Consider the following 14682-nt stretch of genomic DNA (forward strand, 5'->3'; position numbering starts at 1 on the left):
AGGCATGCATTATTCTGTCAATCTGTTCCCAACTCATAACGCACAACTTGAGATATGAGCTGCCACTTTGAAGCTTGAGATAGTCCCACTTTAATTTATCTGCAACCTGTCAGCATTGTGACCTTGTGCTGACTAACCTAAAATGGATACATTTGTTTCCCTTAACTCTCACTGGAACATATTGTCAACGCATTAGTTTGGTGTCTGCTATTCGCCGTACATTGAACTGTGTCCTGCTGATGAGCTTTACATGATGACTGGGCTTGGGCTTAGGCCACCTGATACACCTTCAAGTATATTCAACTCTCACACAGTAACAAATAGAAGCTCAGCTTGAACATTTAATGTACATTGATGCTTATTACAAAACTGAATTTTGCTGACTTCAAAAGGCTTCTTAGTACTTTGATTAGATACAATATGTGTGACATATTGCTTCTAGCCTTCCAGATAAAATAACTATTGCTGGGTAAAGCTACTGTAGGTGTCTGACAGAGGTATACAAAACTAATTCCATTGACATTAAATTGGGTTAAATCATAGATTCTTTGATTATACAGTTAAAAAAAAAGCTTTTCCAAAACCGGAATATCATTGTGATGAATCAACTAATTCAAGGCATGATAAAGTGGCCTACATTATCACCAGGAACATTCTCTTGCCTCTACCTCCAGTCTGGTGCCATCAGACTTTTGCCCACATCTTGAAATTGATTATTAAAAGCAGAATTCAAACCACCTTGCTAACTCCAAGCATTAGAAAATAAAGACAAGCAGACCTTTACAAGGGTCAAAAAAGAGACATAAGGTGTTCCAGGAGAATCTCTGCATTTTTGTATCGCTCAGTCACTGCTCCTCTCCGCAAGGATTTTTTTCACAACAGAAATCCTATAAGCAAGGCAGACTTATACAAAGATCACAATTCCATATCTGTGGACTCCTCAGGGACCAACACACTCAAAGCTCCTAATAGCTCACAACTAATGCTTCTGCCTCTCACCGACTACAGGATCAGGGACTAGATCTCGCTCTTCCAGGGCGTTGGCGAACTAGCTGATGATGAAGAGCTGTGAGAACATAGTTCTGTGTATTAAATTCACGGTTTTACATACAAGCTGGTGCTCTTTGTGTGTGTGTGTGTGTGTGTGTGTGTGTGTGTGTGTGTGTGTGTGTGTGTGTGTGTGTGTGTGCGTGTGGGTGTGTGTGTGTGTGTGTGTGTGTGCGTGTGTGTGTAGCCTGTATAGAGAGAACAGGACAGTCTAATCTCTAATTGACAGCAATCTAATAATGATGTTGACAGTCATGCAAGCAGGAAGCAGAAGATGTGTGGGCTAATAATTGCTGTCACGCCCATTAACTTGTTACATATTGTAGCCCATAATTTGCACTCAGTACCTACATAAAGTATACTCTATCAATCATGCTTTTTCCCATACAGGCCATCAAACCATCATCAAAAATAACATCTCAATTTGATAGAATGTGATACACAGAGGCTGTATCTTAAGTTTGAAACCCCATAGGCAGATCTTTAAACATAATGCCATGCAGACATATATGTAAACAGACATATTTGAATCCATGTATTAGATAGATAGATAGATAGATAGATAGATAGATAGATAGATAGATAGATAGATAGATAGATAGATAGATAGATAGATAGATAGATAGATAGATAGATAGATAGATAGATAAATAGATAGATAGATAGATAGATAGATAGATAGATAGATAGATAGATAGATAGATAGATAGATAGATAGATAGATAGATAGATAGATAGATAGATAGAAACGCAAAATTACAAGTTTTATTCTCAGCTACAGACTTTTGACTTTTCAGTCAATTTCAGACCAATTTTTCTTGAACTCAGACACTCAGAAACAACTTTAAGAGATTATTTGAACTCACCTTTAGTGTTCCCTCCTCGACAGGTGAACAATATAATTGGTGTGGAAGAGCCCCACCGTGTTCAAAATGTTGTTTGAAATAAACCTGTCCGTCTGTTTCAGTTGTTTTGACGCTTCTTCCAGTGCAGAACTGGTAATTTCCACGATCTCAACTGCAAAACCATGAGAGAGACAGACAGAGAGAGAGAGAGAGAGACAGAGAGACACACAGAGAGACAGAGAGACAGAGAGAGAGAGAGAGAGAGAGAGTTGTATCCGCCCCTCTATCCGCGCGGCATGGACGGGGTAGGCTACTGTACTGCTGTGCTTCCGGAAGTTCATCGTTACCAAGTGAGAGCAGAGATCAAAGAACGGCCGAAGAGAGGATTATGTGGTGGACATTATCGTGCGTAATTGTCGGAAATGGAGAAGCTGTCTTCACGGCGTGTATCCGGAAACTAAAAGCTAAAGCCACAACTTTGAATCATATTGTGATGCACAATTGTGTGCGTGTTCGTGCATGCGTGTGTGTTTGTGTGTAAGATGAGGTGGTCAGAGTTTGAAGGAGCTATCAGTTATTCAAACATAACATACAACAATTGCCTGTCACTGCCATCACATTGCGGCATAAGCGGATCACAGAGGTATATCTGTATCTTTCTTGTGTTTATGACATAAGTAATACTTCATTAGGTGAAATTGGGTGGGTGACTTGATTGTGAGCAGGACATTCACCTTGAGTCTGATACCACCTGGTGGATATGGACAGGGTTGTGATGACTTGGAATTTAATGCAAAGTGGGCGAGCACAAAGTTTCCAGAGTGGAAAACACACAAGCGATGTCTATTTTGGTTTAGGAAATTTATGACACGTCATGAGAATACTAGGAATAAAAAGTGAATCGGAAATATATTGGTGCTTTAAATAACTGTACAGAATCCTAACATGTTTAACTGAATCGTTGTTGTAGTGCAGACCATGTATTAAAAAATAATAATAAAACGGAACCATTATATGTATTGGACAGAATTATTTAAAGATTCAACAGTTTTAGCAAGTTTCAATTATTTTAAGAAAACCAGACATGAAGGTTGATTCCTAAAGGTTGATGAAGGTTGATTCCACGATATTAGGCAAATAATAAGATACCTTTGAATCTAAACAGTGTGGTGTAGTGGCTAGCACTGTCGCCTCACAGCAAGAGGGCCGCGGGTTCAATTCCCGGTCGGAGTGGTCCTTCTGTGTGGAGTTTGCATGTTCTCCCCGTGGCAGCGTGGGTTCTCTCCGGGCTCTCCGGCTTCCTCCCACAGTCCAAAGACATGCTGCAGGTTAATTGATCTCTAAATTGCCCATAGGTGTGAATGTGAGAGTGAATGGTTGTATGTCCCTACATGTGCCCTCGATGGACTGGCGGCCTGTCCAGGGTGTCCCCTGCCTTCGCCCTATGTCAGCTGGGATAGGCTCCAGCGCCCCCGCGACCCTAATGAGGATAAGCGGTATTGAAAATGGATGGATGGATGGATGAATCTAAACAACAACATTTGTATTGTATTCTGTGACATTATAAGCAGTATACAAACATGTATAATACACTACTGAATATTGCAGTTGATAGCAAATGAAGGGTCTTTCTTAGGTCTTCAGTCATGCATTTGTCAACAAACTCCAAGTATAAACAAATGCATTATTAACAAATATTGAATGGATTAATAAACAACTCAAATGGATATGTTTCCAACTACATAAAGTGTTATACACAGGGTATTGAATACTCATAGAATTATAACGCTTAACTGATGTCTGCTTGCATATCTTGTTATGTCCATATATTTATGTGTGGGCCTACAAATGCATTAACATATCCACATCTATAACAGCTGTCATTGTTTCGTAGTCTACACAACATGCATATGTATTTATTTTATTATAAGAAAACCAGACAGAACATCTGATCTAGATTGACTGAAAATCACCAATAAATGTCCATAATTCTCAACATGAGAAACAGTTATTTATTTCTTGGCGTACATATATACAGTAACTTACATGTGTAGTACAATACATTGTGTTTTCATTATTAGGAAATCCATCTGTTGCCTTCATTTTTATTTACATACATTATTTCATATGGTGCATGCTTGCTCTAATGCCACACTGCAAGTGTTGTTGCTTTTAAGCATAAAACTGAAAATCAAATAATAATAAAATAATCCACTTGACACAGCAGAAGAAGAAAAGAAATTAAGATTCTCCAGAGGAAACAATATTTTTAACTTTAGCTGAGAAATACAGATGTACTGTCCGCTTGCTTTGATTGAGCTGAACGAAGGAGTCTGCTCTGTGATTGGTCGGACAGTGTAGGACAGTGTCTAAAAGATACCAGGGTGCTATTTGGATGTCAGGGGGAGGAGCTTAGCTCTGCAGGGTTGTAGCCCAATCTTACCCCACAGGGGAGCTGTTGAGATGTTTCAAGACTTGAGTTAGGTGCAATCGACAGGCTTTTTTATGTGTGTACATAAACCTTGCCTTGTTCAGCCACACCGCAAACATGTGAGAGTTAAACACCGAGGAGACGTGGACAAAGAGGAACCTCATCAGCGGACAGCAAGGTGCGCATCAGCAGGGCCATGTCAGGAGGCATCAGACACAGCCGGGTCCAAAGAGACGTGAAGTCACAAAGACTCCTTGGATGAAGCAGAGAGAGATGTAAATTCATCCATAAGGGGAGAGAGAGAAGGAGATAGGGGGCGACTGTGGGTCAGTGGTTAGCAGGTCCGTCTTTCAGTCAGGGGGTTGGTGGTTCAATCCCTGCCCTAGTCGATGTGTCCTTGAGCAAGACACTTAACCCTGATCTGTTCCCTGTAGCTGTGTCTACAGTGTATGAATGTAACATGATTGTAAGTCGCTTTGGATAAAAGCGTCAGCTAAATGACATGTAATGTATTGTATAGATAGGAGCTCAGTGTATCCTAAAACATCCCCCAGCAGCCTATTAGCCTATAGCAGCATATCTAAGTTCTAACTGTAACACTTTCTTTTGCTTTAAAACACCAAAAAAAAACTTGCATTCACAATGCCTCTGTCACTTTATCTAAACATAGAGAAACTTGGGAAGGTAAGTTTTGTTATTACACGTTTGTCACCATACAGGGTGTTTTGAGCGCCACACCTCTGATCTTCATCATTCCATCTGTGTGCTTTCTCAAACTCTCCCCCTGTCGCTGGTCCCAGAGTGAAAAATTGTTACCCACCACCTTGATATTGATTGGCTTGTTTGTCATGATCACCGGTTTGAACATGACGGGCCTTTACCCTCAGGATTGCTCACACGGCACGGAGAAGTTCTACTGTGGAGAACTGTTAATTTCCACAATCTCAACTGCAAAACCATGAGAGAACGAGAGAGACAGAGAGAGAGAGAGAGAGAGAGAGAGAGAGAGTTTGTTTCATCCGCATGGACGGGGTAGGCTACTGTACTGCTGTGCTTCCGGATGTTCCTCATAACCAAGTGAGAGCAGAGATCAAAGAACGGCCGAAGAGAGGATCATGTGGTGGACATTATCGTGAGTAATTGTCGGGAATGGAGATGCTGTCTTCACGGCGTGTATCCGGAAACTAAAAGCTAAAGCCACAACTTTGAATCAGATTGTGATGCAAATTTGTGTGTGTGTGTGTGCGTGCGTGCATGTGTGTGTCTGTGTGTGTAAGATGAGGTGGTCAGAGTTTGCAGGAGCAAACAGAAAATACAACAACTGCCTGTCACTGCCCTGCCGTCAGCGGGAAAATAACCCATCACATTGCGGCATAAGCCCTTATGGCTCTTCCCATAGTAACGGGGACGCTGCCGAGTCTAACGCTGCTCCGCCTGGGACCGTTTTTTGTTTGATTCTACCGTATTTACAATTTAACATACATTCAATTTATTTTTATTTTATTCAACAGTGTAGTTAAGTTCGATAGTCATTCTTCTTTTAATTCTTCTGAAACTGCTTCATCATTATTTATTTATTTTTGCTTATCTGTTGCACCTGCTCTCCACCGCTATCGTCTACTCCCTGGACAACTAGCTGGCTAGCTGGCAGTCTCTCGCTAGCCGGCGGCTACCAACGAACCAGCCGGCTCCCTGCTGGATACTCCTGTCCATGCTTCATGCTACTGCTCTGAGGCGGGTTGCCTGCTAGCCTCTCAACTGTCCTGGTGCGGTCAGTCTGACTGCTGCTTTGTCAGCTAGCTGTTGGCTTGCCGCCCTCCAGTCTGCGTGTAGCTAACGTTGGCAGTTGACTGAACTGCCTCCTCCATTTCTTCGCCTTATCCATCACCACTTTTTCACTCAACTCCGATCACCTGTGGATTATCCTGACATGCCTGTCACTTCTCCAACTCCAACAAGACCTCAGGCTTATCATTACACCTTCCCCGACTGGCATGGTTCTGCAATACTCCACCTCGCAACTCTTCAAACTCAACAACTCTTCTGCTCCTCTGTTCATCTCGGCCATCAAGGCACTTGGACTCCTCCATCGGCCCCGTTACATCCTCAGAGCCTCCCGCAGAAAGTTTATTTGCTCCTGGCCTGATCGCTCTTTCTATCCCCTCCCTCTGGTCAGCCGAGCACATCGCCGCAACTCCTGCACGTCGTAACAACAGCAATCTACACGAGCGAGTTGCCTGCCTCCGCCTACTTACCAAAGCACCCCAGCCTGTCCAAATTCATCCTCATCCTCCTTGATATCAGTGCCGCCTTCAACACTATCAACCACTCCATCCTCTCATGTCTCCAGTTCTCCCCCTGGTTCACCTCTTATCTTTCAGGCCGACATCAATTCATTGCCATAAACAACTGTACATCCTCAACCTCCCCAGTCACCCACGGTGTCCCTCAAGGTTCTGTGCTTGCTCCCCTCCTCTTCATCATTTACATCCTTCCCCTTGGACAAATCATCCGTCGTCATGGTCTCGACTTCCACTGCTACGCTGACGACATCAAACTCTACTTCTCCTCCAAGACCATCACCTCAGTTACCCACTCCACTCTCTCCACCTGTCTCACTGATATAAAATCATGGATGCAACAGAACTTTCTTGAACTCAACTGCAATAAATCTGAAATACTCATCATGGGCCCTAACGCCTTCACTGACTGAGCCCAGACCTTCTCTCTCAACATTGATGGCTCCATCGTCACCCCCTACACCCAGGTTCGCAACCTCGGTATCATCCTCGACCCCACCCTCTCTTTCCTCCAACCACATCACCAAAACTGTCTTCTTTCACTTCAGGAACATTGCACGCTTCCGTCCCTCTCTTGGCCTCTATCACCACTGACATTTTCATCCCTCGTAACCTCCATACTTGACTACTGCAACAGCATCCTATTTGGCTCTCCCAATAAAATTCTCAATAAACTTCAGTATGTTCAGAACTCTGCTGCTCGACTGCTCACCTTCACCCGCCGCTATGAACACATCACCCCGGTCCTACGCAACCTTCACTGGCTCCCGGTCAAATTCAGGATAGACTTTAAGATATTACTCACCACCAACAAAGCCCTAAACAACATGGCCCCTCCCTGCCTTTCACATTTCCTCCCCCTCCAAGCCCCAACCTGTTGCCTCAGGTCCGCCAGTGCAAACACTCTCAAGACCATCAAGACCAAGCGCCGGACCTGGGGTGACAGGGTCTTCTCAGCTGCTGCACCCTCCTCCCTGGAACGCCCTCTCCATCCACATCCGTTAGGCTCCCACCCTATCACCATTCAAGCAAGCCCTCAAAACCCACCTCTTCAAACTCGCCTTCACTTGCTAACCCCTGCACCCTACCCTCCACTACATGACTCATTGCTTCTCCAATTTTTTGACTTCCTTTTTTACCCAAAATGTTCTGTTTGTTTGTTTCGTTTGCTCCTTGTCTTTCTATTTAGTTGTGTTCTGTTTGTCTATGACTTATGTAAAGCATCTTTGAATGTCTAGAAAAGCGCTATATAAATTCAAAGTATTATTATTATTATTATTATTATAAGTGGATCACAGAGGTATATCTGTATATTTCTTGTGTTTAGGACATAAGTAATACTTCATTAGGTGAAATTGGGTGGGTGACTTGATTGTGAGCAGGACATTCACCTTGAGTCTGATACCACCTGGTGGATATGGACAGGGTTGTGATGACTTGGAATTTAATGCAAAGTGGGCGAGCACAAAGTTTCCAGAGTGGAAAACACACAACCGATGTCTATTTTGGTTTAGAAATGTATGACACGTCATGAGAATGCGTATTGTAAACGTATTGGTGCTTTAAATAACTGTACAGAATCCTTAAATGTTTCACTGAATTGGTGTTGTATAGCAGACCATGTATTAAAAGATAATAATAAAACGGAACCATTATATGTATTGGACAGAATTATTTAAAGATTCAACAGTTTTAACAAGTTTCAATTATTTTAGCAAAACAGGACATGAAGGTTGATTCCTAAAATGCACACAATATTAGGCAAATAAGGCAAATAATCTAAACAAACACCATTTGTATTGTATTCTGTGACATTATAAGCAGTATACAAACATGTATAAGACACTACTGAATATTGCAGTTGATAGCAAATGAAGGGTCTTTCTTAGGTCTTCATTCATGCATTTGTCAACAAATTAAACTCCACATATGAAGCATCCATAACTGGAGTATAAACAAATGCATTATTAACAAATATTGAATGGATTATTAAACACCTCAAATGGATATGTTTACAACTACATAATGTGTTATAAACAGGGTATTGAATACTCATAGAATTATAACGCTTAACTGATTGTATATCTTGTTATTTCCATATATTTATGTGTGGGCCTACAAATTCATTAACATATCCACATCTATAACAGCTGTCATCATTTCGTGGTCTACACAACATGAATATGTATTTATTTTATTATAAGAAAACCAGACAGAACATCTGACCTAGACTGACTGAAAATCACCAATAAATGTCCATAATTCTCAACATGAGGAACAGTTATTTATTTCTTGGCGTACATTAGATCTTGAATTCTTTCCTTCAGCTTTAATCATTTCCGACCCTGGACAAAGGGCTCTTTTCATTAGTCAGCTTTGCAGAACAATCCTTAAATCCTTTAATTCTTCATTTCCGTTTATGTGTCAAGACATGTTTTTGGCATCAACTGTCAAAGTACAACCAATTCCCCAGAAGTGAGTTGGATAAGCACATGTCTGCTGCAGTGTTAACATTATAGTATTACAACATCTGCTGATTAGCATCACATAAGATGCACACATGTTTTACTTGTTACATTGTTACAGAAGGAGCCCAAAGGACTTGGGCACGGACTAAACTTTTCAAAGGGACTATTTCTTCAGTGTAAAGTGTTCTGTTGGTGTTGATTCTCAAGATCAACAATGTCAATATTTCTGATAAAAAATATATTTGTAAAGCCCCAACAGACAATATTCTAAAAATATACAGTGGCATTTTTTTCTCAGTTGAATTTAAGGTCCATGAAATACATGGAAAGTCATGTCCGTGCAAATAAGCACACCTTTTCACTAAGCCAACCTCAGTATATACAGTAACTTACATGCGTGGTACAATAAATTGTGTTTTCATTCTTAGGAAATCCATCTGCTGCCTTTTATTTACGTACATTATTTCATATGTTGAATGCTTGCTGGAATGCCACACTACAAGAAGAAGAACACACAAATGAAGATTCTCCACAGGAAACGATATTTTTAACTTTACCTGAGAAATACAGATGTACTGTCAGCTTTCTTTGATTGTGGTGAACGAAGGAGTCTGCTCTGTGATTGGTCGGACAGTGTAGAACAGTGTCTAAAAGACACCAGGGTGCTATTTGGATGTGAGGGGGAGGAGCTTAGCTCTGCAAGGCTGTAGCCCCATCTCACCCCACAGGGGCGCTGTTGAGATGTTTCAAGACTTGAGTTAGGTGCAATCGACAGGCTTTTTTATGTGTATACATAAACCTCGCCTTGTTCAGCCACACCGCAAACATGTGAGAGTTAAACACCGAGGAGACGTGGACAAAGAGGAACCTCATCAGCGGACAGCAAGGTGCTCAAAATGGCTCAGGAGGTAAGTGATGCTATTGCTGGTGGACACGAACAGCAGGCGGACAGTTTTTGTTGTTTCTAATTATTGCTCCATTTTATCATTTTCTAGCTAAACAGCGAAGAAGGGACCACATTGATTGCCCCACAAAAAGCGCCCAGAGAGCCAAGGAGTTCAATGATATCTGCGTCTTTTAATTTCATCAATTCCATTATAGGATCTGGAATAATAGGTCAATCCATTTCACAATTCAAGTAGCCAATAGTGCCTGACAAACTTATAATTTGATTTTGTGCCATTGATGAATGCAAACTGTTGCTCTAACACTCTTAAGCCAGAGATTATTCAGTTAAATAATTTAATAGTATTTGTTGTGCAACAAAGAGGAGCTTTCATACCACTCAAGCCCTGCAGTGGTAAACCCTCCAAAAATCATATGACCAGCGCCTGTTGTCCCCCATTCTCCCCTTTAACTCTTTCATCCTTCAAAAGAAATGCCTGATTCATTATTGTGAAAAACACACAACAGCAGAGCATCAGCATGACCTTTGACTTAGACTTAGTATTGGTTCTAACTGTAACACATTATTTTGCTTTAAAATACCAAAAAACAAGATCAACAATGTAGTTGTGTAGTTCTGTATGTGCACGATGTTTATGTATGTATATTTTACCAGGCTTACCATATGCATTGAACCAGGCTGGACTCCCCTTCGGCCTTCTGCTGATGGTAGTTGTTGGGTTCATTACAGGTGGGTATATAAAATGTGTCATTTTGAAAAAATATGGAGGCATGGATTGATCAAATGAGCAAACTATTAACAATATGTTTTGTATTTAATTGCAGACTACTCAATCATCTTACTAATTAAAGGAGGAAACCTGTCCGGGACAAACAGTTATCAGTCACTGGTGCAAAGCACATTTGGTTTCCCTGGATTTTTGATTTTGTCTGCACTGCAGTTCCTTTATCCTTTTATTGGTGAGTTGTTTAATTTATGCATTACTCCTAAATTGGAAATAATGGAATAACATGTTTTTTGTGTAAGTTCCAGTGTAGTCGATTTACTATTACGATTTACTATTTATTCTATTTTTACTATTTTATTTTTTAGTTCAATCTAAATAATACTGCAGACATGAATACTAGAATGATACTTCCCCTCTGTTTTCTTCCTCAGCCATGATTAGCTACAACATCACAACTGGTGACACACTGACCAAAGTATTTCAGAGAATACCAGGAGGTATGCTGCATGTAGTGTATTCCCTCTCAGATAAAAGACAAGTGACACCATGCCTGCAGTAAATCCAACATGTTTACATATTCAGTGCATCTATATGATTCAAGTATATGTTGTCATGCATTGTGCTTACAGTGGGTCCAGATCACATACTTGCAGAGCGCCACTTTGTGATCTTGCTATCAACCCTTGCATTCACAATGCCTCTGTCACTTTATCGAAACATAGAGAAACTTGGGAAGGTAAGTTTGGTTATTACACGGTTGTCATTTAGTGATTTTAAAGCTGCCTGTAAAACATGTATGTATGTGTGTGTGTGTGTGTGTGTGTGTGTGTGTGTGTGTGTGTGTGTGTGTTACCAGGTGTCCTTCTTGTCAATGGTGCTGACAGTTGCCATCCTCATCACTGTAATCATCAGAGCAGCTACCTTTGGACCCCAAATGTATGAATTAATAATCAGCAATTTGCTAGTTCTTAGGGATTTTAATTGAAATGTTCCCGTGTGTGTGAACCAATTTTTCTCCATTAATGTGAAGTAAAATGCTATTATACCAACATAATCATGTGTTTTTGTGTTCCTTGATGACTGATTGTGAGTATCACTCTCTAGCCTCCCTACAGAGAATGCATGGGCATTTGCAAAGTGGAATGCAATTCAGGCAGTTGGTGTGATGTCTTTTGGTGAGTTTATCTGCATGATGCCGATGACTGAGCGTCATGCCACACATTTCAATGTTAGAAACAAGTAAACAAAGACCGATTATCCACGAAACCCAGAACACATGCAGGATGAAAGGGGTCCTATCCCCTTATCTGAGAAAAGAGATCAAATGCACCGCCAAACACCTGAGAGAGGTCAGTCCTTTATACATCAACACAGAAGGGGTGCGAAGCATTTAGCTAATTATTTACTTCATGGTTCAAATCCTGTTTCCAGCAGTTTCATTTAACGTCATTAAATGTGTCAAAGCCGAAGCCCACAGATTTCATACACAAGCTCACCCATTCAGCATTAGGCCTGTTGTCATCTTCTTCTGAATGAGACCATGTCCTCATGTGAGTCTCGTCCACCAAGGCCTTGACACACATTGTGGTGAACATGTTGGCCTTGAATCAAGTGCCTTGACAATAATACCTGCGTCTGCCACAAAGGAAGTCATTTAGATGGGGAATACAGTGCTGTGTAACTTGAACTAAGACAGGCCTTGTTGGCAGTCTCTCAGTCTTAAATGGGATGGATATGATCAGTTCACCATCAAATGCATTCTGCTGTTAGGAAAGAGGTTCAGACAAGGTAGCAAGTAAACTAGTATTTAAGGTTTTTAGGTCAAGCATGAAAGGAAAACACTGGTGTCATGAGCAATATGTTTGAGTGTTGTTGTTATGGTGTATGTTAATGGTAAGTTTACGTTCTGCCCCTGTGTGTCTCTTTAGCCTTTATATGTCACCACAACAGCTTTCTCATCTATGGTTCTCTGGAGCAGCCCACGCTAGCGAACTGGTCTCGGGTCACCCACGCGTCCGTAGGATCTGCGTTAATAATCAGTGCTGCGTTCGCCGTTGCTGGCTATACCACCTTCACTGGCTACACACAAGGTAGCGATATCAGAAATAGCAAACGGCACGCCTCGACAGTCGTTTATTTTTAATATCACAAATGTATGCTTATGATCTCATACTCCCACCTTTTGTTTTTAGGAGACATATTTGAGAACTACTGCAGAAATGATAACCTGGCAACATTTGGTCGCTTCTGCTTTGGCCTCAGCATTATAACCACATTTCCACTGGAGTGTTTTGTTACACGAGAGGTAAGTGATCCTTTGTCGTACTCCAACCTAAGAATCTAACAGCTAAACGTTTACATCTGTGAGGGACAGTGGTATTCTGAAGCTTTGAGCCAGGGGCGTGGCTTTGTGACTAAGGGAACAAAAGGAAAGCTTGCCCCCTCACTCCCAGTGACAGTACAACAATTGATCCTCCTCAGGCATGTGACAAAGTGTGTGCATTAGAAGCCCCTTTCTCTTCTTCATCTTCTCAGGTGTTATCCAACGTCTTTTGCAGTCGGGACCTTACAAAAGTGGAACATGTGGCAATAACGTTTCTCATAGTTGCAGTTTGCGCATCAATCTCTTTGGCCTATGATTGTCTGGGAGTTGTTTTGGAGCTGAATGTAAGTGATATAAACTCAGCCAGTCTGCACCTATCGACATTTTTATTTTTGTAAGTGCATATGAGTGTTGAATTTGACCTTGATGTTGTTCTCTTCTACCATCCAGGGTGTTTTGAGCGCCACACCTCTGATCTTCATCATTCCATCTGCATGCTTCCTCAAACTCTCCCCCGGCCGCTGGTTCCAGGGTGAAAACTTGTTACCCACCATCTTGATATTGATTGGCTTGTTTGTCATGATCACCGGTTTGATCATGACGGGCCTTTACCCTCAGGATTGCTCGCACGGCGCGGAGATGTTCTACTGTGCAGATGCCAATGTCTCTGGCACTGTACCACCTGCATGAAATCCAACAAATATTGATTTCTATTCAACTTGTTATCAACAACAACTTAAGTGACAAAATGTGGACAAGCTTGTCCGCATACATGTATGTACTGTAGTCTCCTTAGTTCCAATTAAGGGGAGTCTTAAAAGGGACATATGTTAATTTTAAGGTTCATATTTTGGGTTTCTACTAGAACATGATTACACACTTTAATGTTGAAAACATTCTCATACTGTCTGTCTGAATGTCCCTGTATTCCACCTCTGAAACGCTCTGTTTTAGCGCCTGTTTCTTAAAGATGTGACTCATGGCGTACATGGCATGTAACATAGGTATCGAGGCCCGATCTGAATGGCTTGTTGAATCACATGTTTTCTGATCTAGGTAGCCCACAACAAACTGACTGGGTTGTATTATTTCACAGTTTGTGAGGTTGTGCTCCTGAACTCCAAATGTTTACATACATTTGGAGTACTGAAAAGGTGAGTTGTTCATGAATAGTTCCCTTAAAAGTTTCACCATGCAATGATATTGCAGAAAACAACAAGTTTCTAACTTTAGAGCAACAGTTCGGGAAGATCATTTCTTCTGTCAACATGATAATGCCCCTGTGCACAAAGCAAGGTCCATAACGAAATATGTGGTTGAGTTTGATGTGGAAGAACTTGTCTGGTCTGCACAGAGCTCTGAGCTCAACTTTATTCACACCTGTGAACCGTGTCAGACTTCACTAATGTTCTTGTGGCTAAATATAAGGAAATTATATTATTGCCTCCCATCTACATAGTTATACACGCACCTCGTTAACGACCACTACACTACTCTTTGTAATTATATTATAGGAGTATTTTAATACTCGTGGGTTTGGACTGAAACGGTCAAAAATCACGTATAAATGCAAGTTTTCTGCATATTTTTTGTCCGAAATATGAAACGTGAATGAATTGAATGTGTTGTTTTTC

General features: G+C 41.2%; 1 protein-coding gene across 1 annotated transcript; it reads left to right on the plus strand.

Annotated features, from left to right (window-relative positions):
• Window positions 1-9987: 9987 nt before the first annotated feature.
• On the plus strand, window positions 9988-13738 carry slc38a11 (solute carrier family 38 member 11). Its single transcript, XM_034561841.1, has 12 exons — window positions 9988-9999; window positions 10087-10207; window positions 10653-10727; window positions 10823-10957; window positions 11157-11222; window positions 11355-11461; window positions 11582-11661; window positions 11830-11900; window positions 12654-12815; window positions 12918-13030; window positions 13261-13392; window positions 13499-13738. Exons 1-12 carry the CDS (start codon window positions 9988-9990, stop codon window positions 13736-13738), a joined length of 1314 nt encoding a protein of 437 aa, XP_034417732.1.
• The last annotated feature ends 944 nt before the right edge of the window (window positions 13739-14682 follow it).

This window comes from Cyclopterus lumpus, chromosome 21 (assembly GCF_009769545.1).
Source record: "Cyclopterus lumpus isolate fCycLum1 chromosome 21, fCycLum1.pri, whole genome shotgun sequence".
Lineage (NCBI taxonomy): Eukaryota > Metazoa > Chordata > Actinopteri > Perciformes > Cyclopteridae > Cyclopterus > Cyclopterus lumpus.